The sequence below is a fragment of the Acinonyx jubatus genome, chromosome B3 (genome assembly GCF_027475565.1).
Source record: "Acinonyx jubatus isolate Ajub_Pintada_27869175 chromosome B3, VMU_Ajub_asm_v1.0, whole genome shotgun sequence".
Classification (NCBI taxonomy): Eukaryota; Metazoa; Chordata; class Mammalia; order Carnivora; family Felidae; genus Acinonyx; species Acinonyx jubatus.
The window spans coordinates 96,798,633-96,818,393 of NC_069386.1; the positions used below are offsets into that span (position 1 = coordinate 96,798,633).

The 19,761-nt window shown below is 42.2% G+C and overlaps 1 protein-coding gene across 11 annotated transcripts in view; it reads right to left on the reverse strand.

The window, feature by feature from the left end:
• TRIM9 (tripartite motif containing 9) overlaps positions 1–19,511 on the reverse strand; it is a 109,362-nt gene extending 89,851 nt beyond the window's left edge. For 2 of the 11 annotated variants that reach the window (XM_053224453.1, XM_053224454.1), the window contains exon 1: positions 18,178–19,505. In XM_053224453.1, coding sequence (XP_053080428.1) covers positions 18,178–18,999 — 822 coding nt within the window. In that variant the 5' untranslated portion in view covers positions 19,000–19,505. Of the gene's footprint in view, positions 1–18,177 lie in introns of all 11 variants that reach the window. The other 9 variants (XM_053224457.1, XM_053224456.1, XM_053224455.1 and 6 more) reach the window with 8 other exon arrangements.
• Between the last annotated feature and the right edge of the window lie 250 nt (positions 19,512–19,761).

Below are 19,761 nucleotides of genomic sequence, written 5' to 3' on the forward strand. Positions count from 1 at the left end.
CCCAGATCTTTGGCTACACATTATTTCTGAGTGTGTCTGTGAGTATGTTTCTGGATGAGATTAGCATGTGAATTGGTAGACTGAGGAAAGCAGTTTGCCCTTCCCAGTGTGCACAGGCATCATCCAGTTTATTGAGGGCTTGAAAAGAACAAAAAGTGGAAGAAGGGAGAATTTGTTCTCATTAACTGATTGTTGACCTGGGACATTGGTCTTCTCCTGTCCTCGAATTGGGAATTATGCCATCAGCCCCCCTGGTCCTCAGGCCTTCAGACTCAGATTGAACTACGTCCCTAGCTTGCCTCTGTCTCCAGCTTGCAGATCATGAGACTTTTCAGCCTTCAACTGCATGAGCCAATTCCTTATAATAAGTCAATATGTAATATAAATAACACAAACATAATATATAATTACAAATTACAATATAATTTATATCTATGTCTATAATTTCAAGCCCCACTTCATAGGTAACAATAGCACACATTAATCATGCACACATTCTGGCCAAGCTGTGTTCCTAGGGCTTTGTGCCTAACATACCTTTCATCCTCACAACACTCTTTGGAGTGATTTTTAAAAAGCAAATTTTTAAAATTCTAGTATAATTAACACATAGTGTTACATCAGTTTCAGGTGTACAACACAGTGATTGCACAACTCTATATATGGTCTGATAATTATCTCCATTTTACAGATGAGAAAACTGAGGCACAGAGAGCTCAAGTAACTTACCTAAGTTCACACAGCTAAGCAGTGGAAAAGCCAGGCATTAAATATAGGCAGTCTGCTTTAAGGCCCATGTTCTCAACCCTTCACTGTGTTGTCTGGATAATAGTGGACCCAGGAACAGACCCCAGCTTTTTGGGCCCCATACCAGTGAGCTGCACAATAGCATGCAGGCAGTCCACACTACAGCTTTCAGCCTCTTGAGCCTGGCTCTAGTCCTCTGGCTCTAATCCTCATTTTAGCACTTGCAATAAAAGGGTTTAACCAGAGACCAATTTTTGCATTTCTGCCATGCTCTTCTATTTCCTGTTTCTCCTGATTATTCTATTGTTTGTTACCTGATTCTTGCTGTGAATCTTAGATTCTCCAGCCTTATATGTAGAGTCAAAATGCTTGTCATCATTTGCCTTCAGCCAGCAAGGCACTGATGTGGCAACTTCACAGAGGCTTGCATGATCGATTACTTTTAGGAGCAGGGAGGAAGGAGTCTCATGCTTCCTGTAGGAGACATGAGAGCCTTGACAGGGTGTTTTAAGGTCGGAGGTAAGGTGTTCATGAGCTGTCAGACTTAAGTTCCGGCCCTCAGTCTCAGCTTCAATATACACAAAGCCCTCCTAACCCAGTTCTAATGATCCTTGCTATTAAATCAAAGAAACAGTTCATGGTGGAAAACACTGTGATATGAAATCACATCTTACAGCAATTGGTGCACACAGCAAATCCTGTTCTAGCAAAAGCTGTTCCATGACTTTGGTTTTAATACATTATGAGAACAAGTTCTTCTTGGAGTGCTTGGGAATTGAAATGGTCACACGCCATTATCTGTGTAACCATTATCCAGTCCTCTTCCTGGGGCATAAAAGTGCTTTGTTTATGTGTTCAAACTGGAAATCTCCCTTACTGTGTGAATTTCCCCACTTGGGCAGCTGAATAAACCTGGAGCACAGGGTCGGCTAAATAGACAGTGGTCTCATGCTATACCACCAGTATCCTAATCTTGAATTAGCAACAGGAATGGCCTTACTCAGCCCACATTGGTTCTTGCAGTAATTACAGTGAGGATGGAGTTGTGAATACAGATCATTTAAATTCCTTAACATGGCTGGGAAGATTAACAAACAGCAGGACAGGAAGGAATGTAGTGGGTTTAGTATATCACTGATAAATGTAACTTAATCCCGGAAAAAAATCATGAGATATGAACAAATAAATACTAAATGAAATTAATTTTCAAATATAATATTTATGGGAATTTTATACCAATCTCTTCAGATACACATTCTAATTAAAGAATTTCTCTAAAAACACTGGGTTAACTTTTGAGGCCTCTATCTCACAATAATAACCTTTTGTACATATAATTTTAGACAACTTAATAATTGACCATAACCTAAAAGCCATCAGCATATGCAAATTAAGTAATATAAACGGTAAATTGATGACACTGTTCTCATGTAAGTAAATAAAAGACCTATGGGAGTAAAACTACAATATAATTGAAGTATTTGGCTCCACTTGGAAGAGAGTAATTGGCCAGTCTCTGGCTAGCCTCCAAATTGAGTAATAATCTTCTACTAACTAACTCATTCCTCCCCTATTTTACAGATGAAATTTGTAAATTATTTCTTACTTTCTGCCTTCAACGTAAGTAGAACTTCTAGGTTCCACTAAATATCTATCATATTACATTTCAGTGGTGGCTATATGTCAACAGATTCTGTGTTTGTATTTGGTTAAATCATTTTATGGCATGTTTCAAATGAAAAGAATTATGTGAGTGCATTTTTATACAACCTAGATGTATATGTTATAATCTTATTTTAACATTACGGGTGATGGGCCAAGTACATTACAGTAATCTATTTTTGGGATCAGTGCCAGCTCTGAAGCTGCTACCCGTGAGGTATGATTTGAGGAGCTGTCAGCACTGGGTCCTTCACTGGGAAGGAAGCCAGCCAGGAAAGCCAGTGTCAGGCTGGAGGCAGAGGATGCACAAGCCAGAAGGGCTGGGCAGAGAGACACTCCCAGAAGTTGCTCGTCAAGAGTCTAGCTAGGGCTGGGTGAACAGAACGGATACACAGAGGTCAGAGCAAGGCATGGCGATGACCAAACAAAGGCACATACGTTGGAACCAAAGCTGGGCTTTCAGACAGGTGGGCAGAAACCAGAAGATTCACAGGAGACCACTGTGGGAAGGGAGGGGAGAAATAGAGAGCACTGGTGGTCAGTAAGGTGCCAACAGAGTTGTCAAGTAGTGTACCGGAGCGGGAGAGAAGAGCAACAGGAGACTCTCTTTTGCTTCATCCTATAAACTTCTTTTGTGCTTTTGGCTAGGTCAGTACCCAATCAGACAACCAATCCAAGGGGACAGCCATGCTGTAATGCTTCAGTTCTCTGTGTGTAAGGGACAAAACAAAGCTTATTTTCTATAAATTCTTCCCTTTCCAGTTTTTATGCTGAAACTCCTCCATTGGATTGATCCTTTGAGCAAAGGCAGTGTCTATTGAGGGCCAGTATTAAAAAAAATATATCTTATTTATAAGGAAGTAACATTAATTCAATAGTATAGAGATATACAATTTCCCCTTAAAGAGAGAACAACACAGTTAAGATAAACTTTGATAGTTGTGATCATGCAGTATAGAAAACCATGATTATAGTTATCTGGGGGCACAGGAGAACCTCTAAAAGAAAATAGGTGTTTTCATTGACCTTCACTGAACACACACATACACACACACACACACACACACACACACACACACACACACAGAAGCAACTGAAAATGGATCCTGGGATGTTCAGAATTCTTAATATAAGTTCTAAGAAATCAACATTTTTTGTTTTTGTTTTGTTTTTGATAATACATGCTGTGTGATTTTGGTAATTTACTGAAGTGTTCTGGGATTTACTCCTTTGATTTTGGAGGGGGTTAGAAAGTGATCTCAAACATCTAGTGTCCCAATTCTATCAACTTATAACTCTCAAATATAGGGGAAGAATCCACCATCTTGACACCCTAAGGTGATGGTAATTCTTTTAATACCATGTTGATAACCTATAAGTAACAGAAAACATAGCACCACTGAAACTTCATAATATATGCGTGAATATCACCACCAAAGTTGGCACAAGTGTAACTCAAGTTGAGGAGGAGGTACGGCCACCATGTCCAGGTACCTTGATAACCAAATTATTTCCTCCTACCACTTTTCCATGTTTCCTATTCGTCAGGAGCCAATTCTGAGGCAGAGCTCAGATAAGCTCTACCAGAATTGGCTGATAGAGGTTATTGGGCAAGAAATTAGCAGCAGGTCCTGGTGGGCCTGACAAGTTTTTCCTCATACTCAGTGCTGTGTCTGCTTTTTACTTTCTGTGTCTTTGAGAGAAGAGAGGCTCACATCACTGTCCCTTCCATTTTAAATGAGTGAATCAGTGTCCAGAATATATAAAATCTCTCTTACAACTCAACAATAAAGGAGAAATAACCCAAATAAAAATGGCAAAGGATTTGAATAGACATTTCTCTACAAAAGATAGAAAAACAGCCAATGAGCACATGAAAAGATGTTTAATATCACCAGTCATTAGAGAATTGCAAATCAAGACCACATGAGATATCCTTTTGCAACCACTAGGATGGCTGTAAACAAAAAGTGTTGGTGAAAATATGGAGAAATTGGATCCCTTATATATTGCTGGTAGGAATGTAACATGGTACAGCCTCTTTGGAAATCAACAATCAAGGACATTGTCAATGCTAGAAGCATGGACTTTCTCTTTGGTTTGATGTATTTTTTAATTAATGTAAAATATTTATGTGTTGATTTGCCAACCAACACCAATATTTACTAGTATGTTTTAGATCTACATAACTGGACTTCACTATGAATTCAAACTTTTCTACAACATTTTTTTTTATACACAATTTATTGTTAAGTTAGCTAACATACAGTATATACACTGTGCTCTTGGTTTTGTGGATAGATTCCTGTGATTCATCACTTATATACAACACTCAGTGCTCATCCCAATAAGTGCCCATCACCCATTTCTTCCCTCCCCTGCCCCCCCATCAACCCTTAGCTTGTTCTCTGTATAAGAGTCTCTTATGGTTTGCCTCCCTCTTTGTTTGAAATTATTTTTCCCCTTCCCTTCCCCTATGGTATTCTGTTAAGTTTCTATGAGATAACCAGAGCAATCAGAAATCTATGTCCTCCTCATGGACATGGATTCTACCTAAGTCTAGGTAGAAAGGTGACAGTTTTGAACTGTAACAGAAGGGTAGTTACCCCAGGTGCCCTTGCTTATTATGCTTATTGAAGCCAGCCTGGAAATTCAGTGCTTGTCCAAGTTTCTGTATTCCATATTTTTTGTCTCTCAAGATAGAAAGTTAGAGAAAATTTTATTTAATGCTGAGCAATATTTTCATTCCACTACTAGAAGATTTGCTTCCTTAATGGCAGAAGGTAGCCAGATAACATGAGTTGAATGTAAACATCAAGCTTCTTCACACTGTATTGAACTGTGTGTTGGAAGCTATTTATATTTCCTTGCTAAGTCTGGCCAGATGATTGATGGTCAATGAAATCAATAACGTCTGCTTGTTAAAAGCACCACAGATTTATTCGCACCATGTAAGATTTATTAGATTGGATGGAAGTCCAACTTTACATTTGATTTTTTGTGACTAGTGCTCTTGGGATACCATTTCATAGATGTAGGAGTGAGGATGACACAGGCAACACCATTTTATCAAGTTATCCATTTTATCATGAACCTGTGTCCAGGTGATGGCATAAACATCATCAGGAATACCATGTAAATGTACCACATATATCTATAGTAAAATCAGTTGTTGGTGTTTTGTAGTGATGAACAGAAATTAAAGTAGAAGCAGTAAAAAAGGATAGAATATAGAGTTATTTTCCTTTGGCTTTGGGTGAGCTGTAATTACAGTTGAGCCTGTATATTTTTGACCTTCCAAGCATTTTCTCCCTACAGAATCAAAAAGCCCATTAAGAAGACCTGCCTTAGGAAGAAACTGTTTAATCCCCCCATATTCACATTTACTTCTCTCTGCAACCTGCTTTTTCAGAGATTAGATAATGTCTTAGACTGGCATACAGCATAGGTCAGAGCAGCATGGCCCTGTCCCAGGCTTTTCCTGGAGCACAGGAGAGAGTAGTATTTGGTGTCAAACAGTTGCTTCTTAAAATGCAAGCTGCAAGCAAAGTAAGAGTAAAGAGAGGGTGAACAAAAATCTCAATAAAGCTGAATTGATGCTATCTGGCTGGAAAGGCAGCTTCACATGAATAAATCAGCAGTCAATGAGAATTAACCATCTATGTGTACTGGCTAATGACAGAAGGTGGCTATTCCCACACCAAAGAACAATGTTAAGCATTCTACTTCTGAAGCTAATTCTTTAAGGAACAGTTTCTTCTTTGACCAGAGCTATTAGTATAAAATGCACAGTTCTGGCTCTATGCAAGGCTTATAAAAAACAAATTTTATTTGGCAGTGCTTAAACCCATTCTTAAACAATAGGCTTTTCCAATTCATATATTCCTTTTCATACTTATGGAAAAGGCAGGCCAGGTGTATATTCTGGAAAAGGAATGTATGTATTTTCTTTTAACCACCTCAGCAAAAGGTCCAATAAAACAGAGCAGACACATGCTTATGGGTTTAAGCATAGTTCTGTGTTTTCCAAGATAGACTTGTAAATGTTTTAGAGCTGCAGAAATAAAGATACTGAAAATGCCAAAAAACCTCAACTTAATCTTTTATGTTATTTCTGTCTATAAAAATTTTAAGATGATTATTTTGTTATAAGAGGACAATGAATCAGTGGCTGAGCTGATAGAACCCCACTGCCTGCCTGTTGCTTGATTGGTTCGGACAAGAAGGCGGGACAGAGCCCTCCCAGGGTAATCTGGACTACCCAGTGCACCTCCGATGGTCTGGTCTATGGAATACTCAACATATTTGTCTTTCCTTTCTCTCTGCCCCATATTTTTCTTTTTAAATTTACTTTATCACCAGGAAACTTAGGAGACAAATGATTTAATTGCTCAGTAATTTTCATACAGGAGAACTAAAGGAATTCAGTTATTTGTTTATGCCACTGTAATTTGCAGCATCATAAAACAGTGCTTTATAGGACATGTGTTGCCTGTGATTATCAGAGGGTAGGACAGATAGCAGTTAAATACATGAGCTCTGAAGTCAGACAGCTTGGATTCAAACCCTGGCCCTGCCACCTACAGCTGGTACAACTTTATAATCTTTCTGTGCCCCAGTTTTCTCATAGGAAGATGTGTGAATTCTGAAGATTAAGTGAGAAAGTGCTTGGACATGGCTTAGAGCAGTTCCTGTCATGTACTAAGTGCTCAGTAAATTTTAAACAAAAGTATAAAATAGAAGGTTTTCAAATTTAATTATTATTGTCAGACTAATATGAAAAACTTAAAATATTGGAATATTTGCTAATCATTCATCTGTTAATTGACTCTTTTCTTCATTAAACCTTTTCAAATATCTACTAAGTGCATTAATGGAGGAAACAAGGGCATATTAAGAAACTTTGAGACTTTGAGTTAGTAGGGTCCAGTGGAAGACTCTAACATATGCAATTATAATACATTGGGGGATGCTCAGTGTTGGAACACAGAGATGGGAGCTGTGGAGGGGAGTGGAAAGAAGACAGAAGAGAGTTTGGGAACACGTTGGGAAAGGGAATGAGACTGATGGCTGGTTCAGACATTCAGGTGCAAGTGAGAGGTGAGACCATGGAGATGAGTCTGTAGAGACAGGCATGTTGAGGAAGAGAGAAGAGTCGGTGATGCTTATTTATTCATGATTAGAAACTCAAGACAAGTTTTCTTGCTTTTTCAGCTTAAAATGAGTCAGTCAAAATGAAGAAAAAAAACTCTACAGTTGAGGGAAAAAAAAGTGTAATTAAACCCAGCTGGGGTGGGAGTGGCGCAGGTGCAGGGGTGACTCTGGTGGAATGAGAGCAGCACTGAGCTTCCGGCTGGCTGGTGGGTTGGGGCTGGTGGGAAGGTCAGGGCCAGCTCAGCTGGTCTGAAGGTTGAGTTTTAAAAAATGCTGGAGGGCAGGGCTGCTGGACTGGGAGACAGCTCTGTGGGGAAACTGGAAGACCATGTGGGTCGAGAAGGAAGAGGTAACTTAGGCAGATGGGAGTATGGCTGGATCCGTGGCCAAAATGCTGCACCATAAGCCGTCAATGTTAACAAGATGACAATGCCAGGGCTGAACAAAAGTGAAGTGAAATTGTGATGATTTCCCTGACGATGTGTCAAGTGCACTCTGTGTATTCTGCTTGGGTTTTTCTGAATAATCTCACTCTGAGTTTCAGACAAGGGTCCAGTTTGGGGTTGGGATAAAACTGCTGTGAGAACACTGCAGGGAAGTGTTTTTGGTTTTGAGATGTCTTTTGGGATTAATTAGACACACTGCTGACAAAGCCTAGATGGTCTCTAATAATATAGGTACACTGCTGGGGGCCATTTTATAGCTAACTCTTCTTCCAAGGTTACAAATTGACTCCAAATGTCATTTTGAAAATATTAGCAAAGCCTAGAATATAACAGTCAAGCACTGCTCTTTTAACTTTCATAAATTGTTGTGATATGCTGTCACAGAAGCAACTTTAGAGTTTAAACTTTTAATTATCGTTTTTTGCTTTATCATAAGTACTTTAAAACAATCTATTTATGTCTACCACAATTTAATGACAAACTGAGTCAAATAAGTCACTTGGCATCATGTACACAATGCCTAAAAATAGTCACAGTGGATCAAAGCCATTATTTCTAGTTATATTACATTAGTATTACTGATGCCTAAAATAATTTTTCAGTTATTTACAATACAAAGGAAAGCAACATATACTGAACATATGTATATAAATACTATAAAATTTACATTAATTGCTTTTACCTCTATCTTTAACTTTAATATTTAAAGAATAACATAGGGGTGCCTGGGTGGCTCAGTTGGTTAAGCAGTCGACTTCTGCTCAGGTCATGATCTTACAGTCCGTTGAGTTCAAGCCATGCATCAGGCTCTATGCTGACAGTTCAGAGCCTGGAGCCTGCTTTAGATTCTGTGTCTCCCTCTCTCTCTGCCCCTCCCCTGCTCAATTCTCTCTCTCTCAAAAATAAATAAACATTAAAAATAATTTTAAAAATAAAAAAAATAACATAAACTTAACTTTTTAAATGTTCATTTACTTATTTTGAGGGAGAGAGAGAGAGAGACAGAGAGAATCTCAAGCAGGCTCTGCACTGTCAGCACAGAGCCAGATGGGGGGCTTGAACTTATGAACTGTGAGATCATGACATGAGCCAAAATCAAGAGTTGGCTGCTTAATCCACTGAGCCACCCAGGCACCCCAAATTTAATTTTTAATACATGTTTTAAGAATTAATACAAGGGGCGCCTGGGTAGCTCAGTTGGTTAAGCGTCTGTATCTTGATTTTGGCTCAGGTCATGATCTCATGGCTATGAGATCAAGTGCTGTGTCAGGCTCTGCACTGGGCATGGAGCCTGCTTAAGATTTTTTCTGCCCCTCTTCCTCTGCCCCTCCCCTGATTGTGTGCTTGCTCTCTCTCTCTCTCTCTCTCTCTCTCTCAAAAAAAAAAATCAACATATGGTTTAAGGATAGTCTTATTTGGAACAGTTATCCATAGACTAGAGTTTTAGAGTAGTCTACTCTGCATACACAAGAAACTTACTTTGCTATTGGCTTATCATTGTCTAGAACAGTGTTTCCCAAACTTGTTTGGCACTAAAAAAGATGTTCTACAACGTAAGTGTCCATCAACAGATGAATGGATAAAGAAAATGTGGTATATGTACACAGAGGACTATTATTCAGCCAAAAAAAAAAAAAAAAAAAAAAGGAAAGTCTGCCTTTTGCAACAACATGGATGGACCTTAGAGGTTATAAGCCAGAGAAAGACAAATACTCTATGTTCTCACTTATATGTGGAATCTAAAAAAGCTGAACCCAAAGAAATAGAGAATAGAATGGTGGTTGTCAAGAGCTGGGGGTTGGGTAAATGGACTGAGCCGAGGCACCCCCAGAGTGTAATTCTTAAAAGTTATCGCCACACACATACAAAAGGCACTTGTGTGAGCGGATGGATGTGCTAACAAACCTTGCTGTGGCAATCATTTCACAATATATACACGTATCAAATCATCACTTTGTACACCTTTAACTTCCATAGGCTATATGTTAATAGTATCACAATAAGTCTGGAAATAAAATGAAAAAAAAAAAGTTTCCAAAGACAAATAAGTTTAGAAATTTCTAGATTAAATCAAGCAGGGGTTTTTTGCTGCCGAATGGGTCAGCACATTGTTATAATAATGTACAATGTGGACCATCTGGAGCACATGTAGAGTGGAGTGTCTCAAAATTATTTAATCACGGAAACTTTGAGGGAACACAGTTTGAGAAACTCTGACCTAGAGAACGGGTCAAAGCAACATGTATGTTTTCAGAGGTTTCTTGACTTTGGAAAAAAAATAAAATTGATTATTGATTTCAAAATCTCCCTGTCCAGCCTGTTGCCCTTGACAGTATAATCACCACATACACCAAGTAATTTAAAGTTGGTAAAAAGGAAATTTCCTTACGCTTCTTTGTAAGCAACCCCTCAATAAGAATAGAGGAAAACAAACAGCCAATAGGCTAGTACAGACTACACAGCAGCGAATGGGTAGACAGTGTTAGATTAAACATCACATGATTCTTGCCTCATTAAATCAAAAGTGCTTTCCGTTTGTATTTTTGGCATCAGAATATAATATTCTAGAGACAATATCTAGAATGAGTAAGAATTAGTATCTTCAAACACAAATGTTCACATGTGTTAATTTGTTTTTATAAGTTAGGACTTCTCAGTTGAAAGTGGCTGAAAACTGACACAAACTAGCTAACGCAAAAAAGGAGGGAGGTCTCTTGGCTCAGTAACTCAAAAGGCAAGAGGGGTTAGCTGGCCTCAGTCATGACAGGTTCCAGAAGCTCAAATACTGTTCTTCGAATTCTCTCTCCATTTCTCAGCTCTGTATTTCTGTGGGTTGCCTTATTTTCTTCTACTTATAGGGTAGGTGGAAGAGGCATGGATATAGACAGCTTCTGGCTTCTATTATTCTAGCTGAGTAATATTAACAAGCCCAGAGAAGAGCAAGGCTCTCTGTCCCTGACTCAGTAGATACAAACCTCAGAAAGGACGCTGATTGGACTGGCTTGGGACATGTGCTAATCTTTTAAATGAATCACTTGGGCCAAAGGGATAGGGTGTCATGACTGGCCAGGCCTATGTCACATGCCCTCCCACCTGGCCAGGTAAGGCAGGGCGTTGGATTGGCAACCCCACCAGAATCGCAGGCACTGGGCAGCGGTAGGAACTGGTGGTGAGGGAAGCATTTAACTAGAGCAAGAAGAATACTGCTGTTATGAGGCCAAAAGACAAAAAACACAAAACACTGAACTCCATGGTTACTAAAGCTCTTTTTTCCTTCTATGAAGTAGCTGCAATTATTGACATGAAACTATATGAATTTATTTTTCTCCCACTCCCAACCCAACTACATACTTTAAAAGAGGTACCCAACGTTAGTACAAAATCATGCTTTGGCACCTTCTGTCCTCCTTCCTCCGCTCATACATAAGTCAAGTCAGAAACTGCTTTGCTCTGATATGTCTACATTCACCATAACATATAGTAATATAATAGTAATAACAATACATATCACTTTGGTGGTGGAACACTGCTGGGGAGAGGAAGCAGTGAGCTACAGCTGTGGTGTTTGCTATACTTCTCTGTCTTCTTTTTCATCATCATCAACTCTTGCTTCACCTTCAAAGCAGCTCAAGAGATTAGTGCTGCAGCTAGAATGCAGAAGATCCAAGGAGAGCAAAGGGGCTTTCTTCTGCACCCAGAAGGGTTTCCTCTCAGACTGCACAAGAGGTACTAGTCAGTGCCTCCATGCCCCTGCTGCTCTCAAAGGCCTTCTGCCTGGAGTTTTCCTCTGTCCATCAGGGCTGGGACTGGGGATGGGGGAGGGGGGGTGGGGAGTGAGGCACTCGCCTCCGGTGTAGAATTTAAGGGAGTGCCAAAAACCTCAGTCATCAACATTAATACTATTTTAATGCAGTATTTTTTAAAAGTAAAAATTAATGCAAAGAATCTATGAAGAATAAAAGGTCAAAATATTAAACAAAGAGAGGACCAATATTACTGATATTTCCTTTTGACACAGGCTCCAATATGGCTCAACATGGCACTGTAACTGACCTTGCCTTTATTTTTTTAAAATGTTTTAAAACGTTTATTTGTCTTTGAGAGAGAGACAGAGTGTGAGTGGGGGAGGGGCAGAGAGCGAGGGACACACAGGATCTGAAGCAGGCTCCAGGCTCTGAGCTGTCAGCACAGAGCCTGATGCAGGCCTCAAACCCACAAACCGTGAGATCATAACCATGAGATCATAACCTGAGCCGAAGTTGGACACTCAACCAACTGAGCCACCCAGGTGCCCCCCTGACTTTGTCTTTATTTAAAATGTTGATATGTTGTCCATCATGGATTTTTTGCATTAATTTTTATTGTTTAAGATATTGTATTATAATATTTTGTGTCTTGATTACTGTTTGAAATTTTTTAAATGTTTATTTATTTTTGAGATGGAGAGAGAGACAGCATGAGCAGGGGAGGGGCAGAGAGAGAGGGAGACACAGAATCCGAAGCAGGCTCCAGGCTCTGAGCTGTCAGGACTGAGCCCGATGCAGGACCCGAACTCACTGACTGAGAGATCATGACCTGAGCTGAAGTCGGATGCTTAACTGACTGAGCCACCCAGGCACCCCCGAATTACTGAGGTTTGGTGCCCCCTTAAATTTTGCACGTGAGGTGAGTGCCTCACTCTAGTCTTCTGCATCCACCTCACCAAAGGGGTGGGGTCATGACCTGGAGCACCATCAGGAAATACCTCACTCAAGTTGAGCTAATCAGATTCTTTCTCTAAACTTGAAAATGGAAAGAGACAGAGACTCTATCCAGATGACAGTGAACACTTGCACTGAAATGTCATTCTGAGTTGGGGCTTGAGGACTCTTGTCAGGCCTTGTTCAGGCCAAAGAGGACCACTGTAAGAGACAGAATGAGGGAGTTGAGCATGTGGCAGATTTTTATTATTTGTCCAAAATATCCTCTGCTCCCCTCTATAGGGTCCTTTTCTGATGCCTCTCTCTGTTGGAAGAGTGTATTGCCTGCAGCAGGGACATCAGGCATGGCCACATGACTTGTTTTAGCCAATGGAATATAAGCAGAGGCGAAACGCCACATCTGAGTAGAAACTTCAGGTGCTATTGAGTAGTTCTGCTTTGCTGTCTTCCCTCTATGGTAAGGTTGGCATGTTCCAAACATGCTGTTTCAGCTGAAGTTCAAGAATAAGAAGATGTGGAGAAGGGCCACAGCTGATTCTCAGTGGGCACTGAGGTAAGAAATTATATACTGCTGTTATAATTCACGCAGATTAGGAAGTGGTTACTGTAGCATAATTTAGTCTAGCCTGACTGATACAGAGAATAAACTTAGTTTCTAGTTTTTCAGCTTGTCCTCCTTGAAACTTGATTTTGTTTCATACCCATGAAATCCTCTGAGATCACTTAAGTGGGTGTTCTGTTCCTTATAACCAAGAGTCCCTGATAAAATTGATAACAATGATATTATTTAGAACGATTTTGTTCTTTTTACCATGTAATGGGTTCTTTCCTCCCCTGTGCCAAGGTTGAGTTGTATGCATGCACACACTTTGAGAAATGCTTAGATGAGAGAATTTACTGCACTGAAAGTAAGGATAATTTTTGACTGTGTATTATTATTAGTCAATAACAGATAGCTATGATAGTTTTCTCTTACTTTATGCAAACTGTGACTTAACCTGAAATATCAATTAATAGCATTGTTTCATGGTATATACAGGAAGAACAATTTCTGCTACTTCAGAGTGATAACACTATCTTCACTGGAGAATCTGAAATAACGGAGTCCTATCAATTATCACTTTAGCTTTGTTATTGAAAAATAAAATCCCTTTGTTTACTATATACATAAATCTTTGTGTAGTGTTTTCATTCCTGGAGCTTAATTCAACTGAGTATTCTCTGAACCCCCCCCCCCCCACGAGGGTATGGCTCAGTCTTTCAGGCCACCCTCAAGAGAAGCCTTTTACTGCATCCTGTGCTCTGAAAGGAGCGAGCAAAGTCTCCAAAATTAGGGCATGAGATTTTTATGCAATAATTGTTGACTAGTGAGACAGTAACTTCTGTTTTACACAAAACTTTCTCTCGTGCCAAACTGAAATGAATAAACATTTAAATTAGTTTTTCAAAATATTTCCACAAGTATAGTTTTGTGGGTAGGAAGCATAGAAGTTGTAAGACTTGCTTCAAGCTCTTGGCAAGTAAGTGGCAGCATCAGGTCTGGAATGGGATCTCTTGTCATCTAGCTATTTCTATTATGCCTTGGTACAAAGAACAACTGACTTCTCTGATACATTCTCCTCAATATCTGTAACACTGTGCACAGAATGTTCTGATTGTCCTAGAAGTAAAGTCTAAAAATATAAAAAACATGAATATCTGCTACCTATTATATTTGCCATAGGAACATCTAGATTATACTGTGTTTACTGCTTATAGTTAACTGAATATCATTTTAGTTATATTAAATGACACGCTTTGCTACACACATATTTGATGAGATGCCAACATACTACAAAGCAGATATTTGTTTTCCAGAATAGTTTGAAAATTAAAGCACTGACAGTTTATTTTAAAATGCAGCCTAAATTGCAAATTTTCATTAAAAAAAAGAAGGTAAGAGAAAAATAACATTTGAAACAAGATTCAGAGTAGATAGTATAGAAAGGAAAAGAAAATCCTTGCTCAACTGCACAAATACAAAAGAACAGTTACAAATATATTACTGATTCAGTGATTGATAAAATATACCAAGAATTCAAGGAGGATGTTAGATTTAGAAATGTGAATTGCTAAAAATACAAAGCAGTAACAGTGGTTCCAATTGCCTATTTGAAAGTATCTACAAAATTATTTTTTTGTGTAGCAATTCTTCATACCAGCCTAACTTGGGTAAAATAACCTAGCAAATGCTGGTACTAAATATAAATTGTTACCAGACATTTTTCTTATAAGGCAGTATTATTTTTCATGGATTTTGAAGGCCATACACATGTGAGAAGTACTTTAATTTGGTCAATTGACAACTAATGAGATTCAACCAGTTGTTTTTAAAGCCTCTAAAAATAAACTTCAGCCATTTTGCTTTAATGTGTAAGATGATGATTTAGTCCTTGAGGGAAATACTTATTCATAGAATTTTAATCACTAGAAATGACTAATTAATACAGTAGAACATTAATGAAAACTTTCGGGTCTAGTAATAACCTGTGTTGATAACTACTTGCCTGACTTTGGGAAAACTACTTAATGTAATTCTTTGCTTTCCATTGTTTTGAAGGGCATAGAAATTCTGGCCTATGAGCTTTTGTGGAAACAGAGCATAAGGAGACTATATGGGAAAATTTAGTATTAACACATTAATTACTTTATTAAGAAGATAAGATGGGTGAGTAATGCTTGTTGTTCATCTAAGATGATAAGCAAATGTTAAAATCTGTCATCTTTGTGCCTTATTTATTTATTTATTTATTTATTTTTGGCAGTTTAATGATCCTGATATTGACTGAACAAAAATTATACATGTTCACTATTTTGGAAAAAATGTGCAATAGATCAGAGAAGAAGTGTTCTCCCCGCCCCCCTCCCCCCCGCAATGAACTAATCTTCCTTTTCTAGCCTACTTATGTCTCAAGGTCTTTGACATTATTGGTTTTTTAACAGACATCCAAATTTCAACTCAGTCCACACCAGTGTCTACTCACAAATTCCATTTCTCATAAAACGAATGATTTAACATTTCAAATCTACACAGGGTTTGACAAAGATGAAAGGTTGCTTTTGGTCTTAATGGATAAAGTATATAGGCTCTCCGTCACAGAAAAATAATGCTGTGGTTTGACCATCCTAATTAGCCTGTGACTCTAAGTTCTTTTTTCAGACAGGGAGATTAATTTCTTAGTTCCAAGGGTAGTTTTGAAGGGTAATTTAAAAGAGGCTGTAGTTAGCAGTTTAAGAGTGAAAATCATAACATGAAGAAAAGATTGGCGGCGAACTAAAGTTTTGAAAACTTTCAAAATTAAGTATCGTTAACAATTTTAAATTGAAGTGTCTTCAAAATAGTGGCATGTGCCTAGTAGGGCTCAGATTTGTGCTGATTTAGATTTTCATCCGTACAGATAAGATGTAATAGGTTACATGTGAGAACACAAATGACTGTAAACACAGGTCACATTCAATTAATACCGAATTGAGAAAACCTCCCTGATGGCTGAAAACAGTGATACCTTATTTCTTTTCTTGTTGTAAATAAAATATCAATGTTCCAGCCTTAACCCCATCATTTCTCTCAAAGGCTAGTCTTTCTGGTCTCCAAGCAATGCTGGGAAATCCTTAGTGGGGCACAGAGGAGGCCTGAGCACCAACTTTACTGCCCTGCCTGATCCTTGGGCTTGCAACTCAATGATGTGAAGAAAATCTCTTTACAACAATCCTGAACTCCTGTCTTACCCTTTGCATCTCCAACAAAGTGAATTATTTAAAATTAGAATGGGGCACCTGGGTGGGTCAGTGAGTTAAGCTACCAACACTTGATTTCAGGGCAGATCATGATCTCAAGGTTTCTGGAATTGAGCCCCAAGTCCAACTCTGTACTGACAGCAGGGAGCCTCCTTGAGATTCTCTCTCTCCCTCTCTCTCTGCGCCTTTCCTGCTCACAGTCTTGCTCTCTCTCAAAATAAACATTTTTTTAATCTTAAAAAAATTAAAAGTGCAATTTATACACATCTCCTCAAGAGTGGTTCCCTTCCTTCTAAGCAGGGTGGGCATAACATTATCAAGATCTTTCTCCTCATGAAGCTTATTTTCTAGTGTGTGAGGAGGGGAGCAATAAATAAATACAAAAATAACAGGATAATTAAAATATACAGCATGCCAGTTAGTGGTGGCTGAGAGGAGTGGCGGCAACTGTGGCCAGAAGGGACTGGCAAAGGTGACACGTGAGCGACAATCTTAAGGAGGGAAGAGAGTGAGCCATTCCAATACAGGGTTTTGGGTAAGGCTGTCCCAGGTTGAAGAAACATCAAATGCAAAGGCCCAGGGGCCGGAAATATGTCTGGTGTTGGTTAGGGGACAGTGTAACTGGAGCAGAGGGGAAGAGTGGGAGGAAATAAGGTCGATGAGACCAAATGTGAACAGGTCAAGCAGGTCGTGGTGGGCCATTCCAGGGACCGTCTAAGAAATGGACGTTTGGAGGATTCTGAGCAGAGGAGTGGCATGACCTAAATGTTGTTAAAGGCACTCTTCTTGAAGCTAGTTTTGGTGGAGGTGCCATCAAAAGAGATCAGAAAGATAAATCCGATGGTAACAGGTGCCTGAAAGCTTGCTAGGACAACTACTGAAAGGGGAAAAGGGTTGAATCCTAGACCAACGGGTACGTGGTGGTTGGGAGCACGGGGTACCCTGGGAGACGCACCTGCGCAGCTTTCAGGCCTAGCACGCAGAAGCCTCTGGTCCTGCTACTTCAGCCCCAGGTCCCTAGCCTGGGGAGGGTCAGGGCCCGAAGCCCTCAAGCCTGGTTGCCGTAGCCACCACAGGATTTTTCTTTCCCCTCGCTACACTCCCCACTCCTGGGGGCAAAGCACCAGGTCCCGCATCCGCTCCAGCGCAGACTCCCAAGTTTGGGGCAGCGCAGACTCATCAGTATTCCGCCCGCGGAGTTCTCCCCGCCCCCGCCGCGAATCACCGCGCCCGCCTATCCCGCAGCTCCAGCCTTTCCGCGTTCCGCGCCGCCTCACCGCCCCCACCCGGTCCCTGTGGACCGCAGCCCCGCATCTGCCCTGAAGCGTTCCTGGCAGCCCCGGGCACTGGCGGGGTTACGCCGCGCTTTCCACCAAGCTGGCGGCGGCCACAAGCTGCGTCTCCGCAGCGGAGAGGGGGCGCCCTGTGCTAGGCGGCGCCCCCGGGGAGACCCGCTCTAAGGCATCCCCGCAACAACTCTAGGGATATTCGACTCCCCAGCTCTCGGTTTAAGGTCCCCCTGCACTTCTGCAGTGCACCAGACGGGGGAAGCAAATATAGGAGGACCTGCATTGCGCCCCCGCTGGGATGCACTTGCGCAAAGAGGAGACCGTCTGCTGCAAAACCGGAGGATCCGAGGCGCAGGGAGTTAGGGGTGTTTTTTTTTTTTCTTTTTTTTTTTAAGGACTCACCTTGTGCAGTTTCCACATGGCCCCCAGAGCTTTGACTTCGTGGCTGGAGTGTTTGCCCTCCTCCAAGCACTGGTAGCACACAGGCATCTTGCACTGCACGCAATACATGCTGTGGTTCTCCAGCTCGTGATCTGTGCAGGTGGATACCTTGCGCGGGCTCAGCCGCCGGCTCACGCGGCCCTGGGCCGGGGGCACCAGGCGGTGCTTGGCTAGGGGCCCTCGGGGCGGGTGGCAGCGCAGGCGGCACGGATCGCAGTAGAAGACATCGCACTGTTCGCACATGACGGTGGCCTCCTTAGGCGCCTTCTCGCAGAGCTGGCACTTGAGGGCTGCGGCTTTGCTCTGTTGGTAGCGGTCAATTACCCCTTCCAGGACGCGGTTCTTGGGGAAGCCGCGGAGCCCCCGGTCATCCAGTATGAGGCTGCGGTGGCACTGGGGACAGGTGATACAGGAGTTGCGGGGCACCGGGGCCAAGGCCGGTGACAGATGGGTGGCCGGTGGCGGCATAGCCGGCGGGAACACGCGGACGCCGTTGGGGGACTTCTGGCACGGCGTAGTGGGGGCACTGGCGAAGCCCCCGTAGGAACCATAGCCGCTGTCTGCTTCGCTGTACAGGCTCATCTTGTCCAGGTCCAGATAGTCATAGTCGGAGACCCCAGAGCCCGAGGCCCGACGGCTCTGGGGGGACTCAGACTCCGGGGTCTGTACCAGGATGTTGCGGGCGCACGCTTGACATAAATTGTGAGAGCAGGGCAGGATGATGGGCTCCCGATAGAAGGAGCCGCACACAGGGCATTTTAACTCTTCTTCCATCTCTTCCATGAGGACCGGGCTGGGAGCGAGGCAGCAGCGGCTGCAACGGTTGCCTGAGCTGGTGAAGCGGCCGACGGCGTCTCGTCTCCAGCACCTTGGCCAGCGGCGGCGGTGGTGGTGGCGCCTTCCCGCGTCGCCTGGGCACGGACTCCCCGGGAGGCGCTTTCTCTCCAAGCCACTCTGTCTGTGAGCCAAAGAACCGCGACGCCGCGCGCCAGCCCCGGAACGCCCCCTCCTAGTCCCGCCCTGCCCTGTAAACAGCGGCCCATTGGACGGCGGCGAGACAGCGAAGCTCTCATTGGCCACGCGCCCCGTCCTTCTCCTCTCTTCTGCAGGCCAGGGGGGTTTCGTAGCTGACTCTGGTTGAGCGAGTCTTCGCTCCCGGCTGCAGGATCTCGGGAGGGGGCCGGCGTGCGGAGGCGAGGGCCCGGGAAGGAGGAATTAGGCGGGATGACTCATCCTTCGCCCCGCTTCCTTCCGACCTCCGGTGCAGTCACCCAGGAGCAGGGGGCGTGAGAAACCCCTCCCCGCAGCGAGTAGGCTGGCGGAGGGGGCTGGCGCTTCTCGCCAACTGTCTTGTGTTTGGCTTCCAGCTCTGGTGTCCGCGCCGACCTACCACCAGCTAGGGCCGCGCGACACCGAGGACCACCCTCCCCCCCTTCTCTTTCCGCTGCTGGCAGCCTGGGCTGGCGCCTCACCCAGGCCTGGATTTCGGTACCGCAGCCGGGCTCTTCTCCCCTCCAGGAACGCGGCGCAGCCCGGCCCCGGCTC